Raw genomic sequence first — 6,195 nt, 5'->3', positions numbered from 1 at the left:
TTGGTAGATCGATTGGACCAAACAATGTCCTTAGTTTGGTGATATAAAAAAATGTGGTTGAGAGGAGAAAATGGCACAATTGTATTTGAAGAAGTATGGTCTTAAAAGTTGTATGACTTCTTTAAATTATGGCATGAAATGATAGAAACAATTGCCACTTGTACGTTGGAATCAACCACGACTTCTCATCACTGCTACTTTTTTTTTTATGTTCAAACAAGTACTCTGTACACTTAAACCGTACAAAAGAAACAGTGTTCTTTCTAACCACCCAACAAAATCTAAAAATTCAAACTCATCTTAATTGCCTTTATTGTTTTTTCTTTCTTCTTAGCTTTTCTTTTTTCCCAGCTTAAGTTATTACCATATGCCACTGTCTCAGAATAAAGGAAATGGGGACTCTCAGGTTTATATGTACAAAATCTCAATCTTCACCACGATATATTTTTCTTTACAAATGTTAGAGAATGCTTTTTTTTATTATTGATTAAATTTTGTTGAAAATAAAAAAATGTAATGGATTTTGTATTTTATTTAGTAATCTCCTTCGCCTGATTTTATAATTTTCAATAAATATTGTATTAGTTTCTTATTTATTTTATTTATTTATAGAAGTGTACGAGAGTTAAGTATTGATCTTATTAAACGTGTATTTACGAATAGGTAACATCTTAATGGTGACTTTAAAAACATTTATCGGTGGGAATGAAATTCTTTGTTATTTTTAAGACCTTTGTGAATATAATAAGTATGCATGTTATGAAATGAGTATTTCTCTCTTTAAGAAAATTAGTTGTATTTATAGAATCAACATAGACTATAAACTTATGTTTTTATTAGAATAATACTTACCTCAAATATATAATAAGAGTGTAATTAATGATAAATATTTTATTATAAATAATAAACATATATAATACTAAACTATTAAAATTAATTATGACATATGAATATTGTTAAAATAAAAGTAAATTTAGACTAGTTGATAACAAAGAAGCTTAATAAACCTTATTATCTCATGTTTTTTAATATATCTAGACCAAATAACAACATGTACAAAATCTCAGCATAAAAGTCATAACAAAGGGCTTACAAATATACAGAGAGATTTATTATTAACAAAAGAATTTAAACTATATACGAGTCATGTCTTTATCAACTAAACCAGCCTTTATCCGCTTACCATATTAGCATTTGGATTGTTGAATCAAATCTAAAATTCTATTATCAACATAATCAAGCCATTGCTAGATCCATTAGTCGTGTATATCAAATTAGAAGAACCAATTTATAATCACATAAATTGCTATAATTAGGCAACAATTTTGAAGTATCATGTCCATCGTTTCATTTGAGTATGATTCTTACCATAAGACACATGGCATGATTACTAACCTTTTTATTTTGAGATTAAAACAAGAAAAAGAAATATTCATAAATTAGAACCAATTAAGGCATAAGTTAATTAAAAGGAGAATGTTAAGTATGCACATTTTACACTAGAAGTGGATTTTTTTTTCTGGTAACATTACTGCAAGGCTTGACAAACTGAAGTAAAATATGCTATTGCATCAACCAATATGTATCCTAACTCATGTTGCTCCTCTTCTGTAGTACATTATTTAGGTTACAACTTCCAATTTAAGTTCAGGGTCAATATCATCATTCACTGCTAATGAGACTGCACCCGAAAAATTAATTAAATAACTGTGATTCTAGCTAATTGTTACTCTGGTTTTGACCAACTGAATAATGCATTGCTCAGTAATCGGGGAATGGAAATAGGAGTGATGAAAATTGAAAATCATTAACCTTCTCTAGCTTAAAAGAAATATGAATGAAGACAGTTAAATGATAATTATAAATTTGCTCCCAAACTCTTAATTATTGAGATAAAGAATTATGTACCCTTGCAAAACAAATATTGAAAACTTCCTTTCTCTCTCAGTAATGAGATGTGGAAATATTGGTTTGGTTGAGTCTAATCTTTCTATTTTCCTACACATAGTTTGATGGACCTGCTTAGAAGATTGCAAGTATCTTACCATAAGAAAACACATTTATTAACTAAAGATGTATTTCTAATCTTTTGCGTCTCTTTTCATCTAAAAATAACACAATCTAGTATTCATTCTACAGTTGATTGCTCTGTGCACCATGCATGTCCTCTACTTTGTTAGACTAATTACTAAATATTAAGAACCTTGTTGACTAAAATATAATGACTCAACAGAAGTATTTCTCTTTCCAGGCATTTCCCTATTTATAAGTCTACAAAATAGCTGCATTTTAAAACAAACCCCCTTCAGCACAAGAAACACAATTAAACAAAACCAGAACAACAATGAAGACTTTCCACCTCCTTGGTAAGCCATGTTGTTCTTGGTTCGTACTAGCCCTGTTTGCTCTCATTGCTTCCCTGGCTTCGGCTACGGAGTTACATTTCCATGAATTTGTTGTAAGTTCTGATTCAATTATATCATGAATTATTCTCTACATTTCTTTAATATGGTTAGAGGTCTTTAGTAATTATCATTCCATCATAATTTGAGTGAAATAGGTTCAAGCTAGGCAAGTGACGAGGCTGTGCAAAACCCAAAGCATAATCACTGTCAATGGGCAGTTCCCGGGGCCAACAGTGGAAGCTAGAAACGGGGATTTTGTGATAATCAAAGTAGTAAATGCAGCACAGTACAACATCTCCATCCACTGGTACATAGCATCATCTTTCTCTTTCACTTTCACATGGAACTAATGCTTGAATATCATACTCTTCGGTCAGAACTTTTCCCCACACTAATGTAACAATAAATAGTTGGTCCATAAGTCGATATACTATGTTATTGATACATACTGAAGCATAAATCTGATCTTCCTCACAAAGTGATAATGGGTTATGTGCTTCAGGCATGGGTTAAGGATGCTGCGAAATCCATGGGCAGATGGGCCGAGTTATGTAACTCAGTGTCCCATTCAACCGGGGGGAAGTTACACATACCGATTTAGAATCAGGGATCAGGAAGGGACATTATGGTGGCATGCTCATACTGGCTTCCTGAGAGCCACTGTTTATGGAGCTTTCATCATCCATCCCAGATTGGGTTCTGCCTATCCCTTCTCTGTGCCTAAGCAAGAATTTCCCCTCCTTCTTGGTACATCTCTAAAATCATCTTCTGCTCAATTCACTTGAATGATGAATCTCCTTCCACTGTGAACAAACTATAACTTAGAGAAAAACATTTAAAATGCGAATGAGCTTCTCATTTAGTGTCATGACAGTTTTACCGTGTTGCTGCCACAGGGCAATGGTTTGATTCGGATATTGTGCTTCTCCAAAGGCAGGCAGACTTTGCAGGATTACCTCCAAATTCATCTGTTGCATATACCACTAATGGGCAACCTGGTGATCTTTACAGATGCTCAAGCCAAGGTGTGAAAATTACTACTCAGTGTGTGCCAGCATTCCTTAACGGTTGAAAAGGATATTAAAATGATTGATAACTTATTTTCAAATGGCAGATTTTCTGAACCTTTAAAGTTTATTTTTATTATAATAAAGTCTTAAAAAGGAAAGATAGCTGAATAAGGTTAAGGTTAAATTCTTAACTACCTTAAAAGCAGTTCTATTTTGAGAGAGGTTCCAGATTCATTGATGTAACGAACACACAATGCAGGAACTGTGCGTGTTCCAGTAGAAGCTGGGGAGACAATTATGTTGAGAATCATCAACACTGCACTCAATCAAGAACTTTTCTTCTCCATTGCCAACCACAGCATGACTGTGGTTGGTACAGATGCAGCATATACCAAGCCCTTTAGAACCACAGTCCTCATGATAGGACCTGGTCAGACATTCAATGTCCTAGTCACTGCTGATCAACCCCAAGGTCTCTACTACATGGCAGCACGCGCCTATGAATCTGCTGTGAATGCTCCGTTTGACAATACCACCACCACTGCAATCCTAGAATACAGATCTACTAGACGCAGTAGCCAAAACAGATCAAGGCCAGTCTTGCCAGCTTTGCCTGCCTTCAACGACACTGCCACTGCAACTGCGTTCACTGCTAGGATTAGGGGGCTTACTCAGATTAAAGTCTTTACGAAAGTTGATGTGAATCTATATTTCATAGTGGGGTTGGGATTAATCAATTGCACGAATCCTAATAGTCCCCGGTGTCAAGGACCGAACGGAACCCGCTTCACAGCCAGCATGAACAATGTATCATTTGAACTTCCAAGAACCACCTCCTTAATGCAAGCGTACTATGAAAGAATACCCGGTGTCTTCACCACAGACTTTCCCCCTGTTCCCCCTGTACAATTTGATTATACTGGGAATGTACCAAGGGGGCTATGGACACCTTCACGGGGAACTAAGCTCTACAAGGTGAAGTACGGCTCGAAGATGCAAATTGTTCTGCAAGACACAAGCATAGTGACCACAGAGGAACACCCTATGCATGTTCATGGATTCCACTTCTTTGTAGTCGGTTCAGGTTTTGGCAACTTCAACCCAGCTACTGATCCACTCAAGTTCAATCTTGTAGACCCACCTGTCAGGAACACCATTGGAACGCCTCCTGGAGGATGGGTGGCTATTCGTTTTGTGGCTGACAATCCAGGTAACGTATTGTAGTACTGTAAAACTTTGCTTCTGCAGTTTGTACCAGCATCACATATTAATCTATTCCATGGTTTTCTTTCACTAATGCAAATCAGGAATTTGGTTCATCCATTGCCACATAGACTCACATCTGAATTGGGGTTTGGGCATGGCACTTCTGGTAGAAAATGGAGTCGGCCTTTCACAGTCAGTACTACCTCCACCGCCAGATCTACCCCAATGTTAAGGTTAAGAAAGCATCAGTAGTTAATAAATTTATTGTTGTGTACTACAAGTTCAAGAATTTGCCAAACAGACAGTATGGCTTTCTGCAGTTCCCATACTAGAATTAAATTAAGCTTAATTGAGCTGTATGTTTGTGGTATGTTGATTAGACGGCACTGTAACTCTATTTAAAGAAAAATAATATTTAAATGATGTCTTATTATTACAAATTTAATATTTCAGTGACAAAAACTATACAATTCTGACCAGTGATAGAAAAAAAAATATTTCAGTACCAGAACCCGATTTCATATCCTACAGTGGAAGAATTGTGCACTTGTTGCAATGTGAAGATGTACTATTCTGTAAAAAGGAGTCCGAACAACATAAAACATGGTACATTTAATTTTTACCAGGTCAACATGAACAAAAATGTGAAGTTCATCCTGACTGTTCCTGATACCTAACATGCAAAGAAATCATTGGACCTCTATGATGGTCTAAATCCACAGCATGCATCAACTGCCATGTTATAAGGTTCATGCACAATAATAAGAAACTAAAGAACATAACAGCAAACTCTAGCAAGTAAGCTTCCCTGGAGATAGTCTAATCAAAGACATGCAGACAAAGTCACAAACAAAGATACTCCATAAGAAAAATACAACAGAATAATCCCAGTGGCAACTAAAGATGATCGAACTGATAACTTAAGTTATTGCAACTACGGACATCAAGGTCACCAAATCAATATTCAATTTGTTAATCAACAAGATAAAACTTGAATCTTAAGATTCATAAACAATGAAAAATTACTTCAAATATATTATATAAATTGTTCAATGTAATAATCTAAAAGTAGAAATAAAAAAAGAACAACTTATATGTCATTAGCATTACAAATCAAAATTATTAACTATGAGTTGGTAAAGCCTTTATTTCAAAAGAATGCAAATGGAGCAATGAATATAACCCAATAGAGTGGATGCACTGAATGAAAAATGTTGAGGAGGAACAATCAACTAAGATAAGTCTAGATACGGTCATTTAATTTTTTTCTTGAGAATTGGTGAAAGAAGTAAATGGAAAGATGACAAATTGTTCAATCGTGTGACACGTATCAATTATAAATCGTACGATCCATGTTGATAGAAAAACCAAATCACGTCAAATTGTAGGATTTGAATTGTGAATCATAGAATTTAATAACTTCGAAGGACATCTTTAGCAAGGTTACATAGATCAATAGGATCAAATAGGGGTCAATATATACAATTTCACCTTGTGACTTAATAACTGAACCACTAGTCTTAAAAGGTAACAAAAGAGGAAAATTGAGCAAAGAGCTTGCTTGCACATAGTGC

General features: G+C 34.7%; 1 protein-coding gene across 1 annotated transcript; it reads left to right on the top strand.

The window, feature by feature from the left end:
- Window positions 1-2,154: 2,154 nt before the first annotated feature.
- Window positions 2,155-4,860, top strand: LOC108341002 (laccase-3). The gene is made up of 6 exons (XM_017578598.2): window positions 2,155-2,458; window positions 2,561-2,712; window positions 2,908-3,152; window positions 3,302-3,430; window positions 3,675-4,625; window positions 4,723-4,860. The coding sequence occupies exons 1-6, from the start codon at window positions 2,345-2,347 to the stop codon at window positions 4,851-4,853; spliced, it is 1,722 nt and encodes a 573-aa protein (XP_017434087.1). The 5' UTR covers window positions 2,155-2,344; the 3' UTR covers window positions 4,854-4,860.
- The last annotated feature ends 1,335 nt before the right edge of the window (window positions 4,861-6,195 follow it).

The sequence above is a fragment of the Vigna angularis genome, chromosome 6 (genome assembly GCF_016808095.1).
Source record: "Vigna angularis cultivar LongXiaoDou No.4 chromosome 6, ASM1680809v1, whole genome shotgun sequence".
NCBI classification, from domain to species: Eukaryota; Viridiplantae; Streptophyta; class Magnoliopsida; order Fabales; family Fabaceae; genus Vigna; species Vigna angularis.
The sequence above is the reverse complement of the archived record's forward strand: the minus strand, read 5'-3'. Positions and strand labels throughout refer to the sequence as shown.

Excerpts from the sequence above, each read along its gene's own strand:
- LOC108341002 (XM_017578598.2), top strand. The coding sequence starts at position 2,345 with ATGAAGACTTTCCACCTCCTTGGTAAGCCATGTTGTTCTTGGTTCGTA. Across the intron at positions 3,431-3,674 it reads TTACAGATGCTCAAGCCAAG|GAACTGTGCGTGTTCCAGTA; the intron begins GTGTGAAAATTA and ends CACACAATGCAG. Across the intron at positions 4,626-4,722 it reads TTTTGTGGCTGACAATCCAG|GAATTTGGTTCATCCATTGC; the intron begins GTAACGTATTGT and ends AATGCAAATCAG.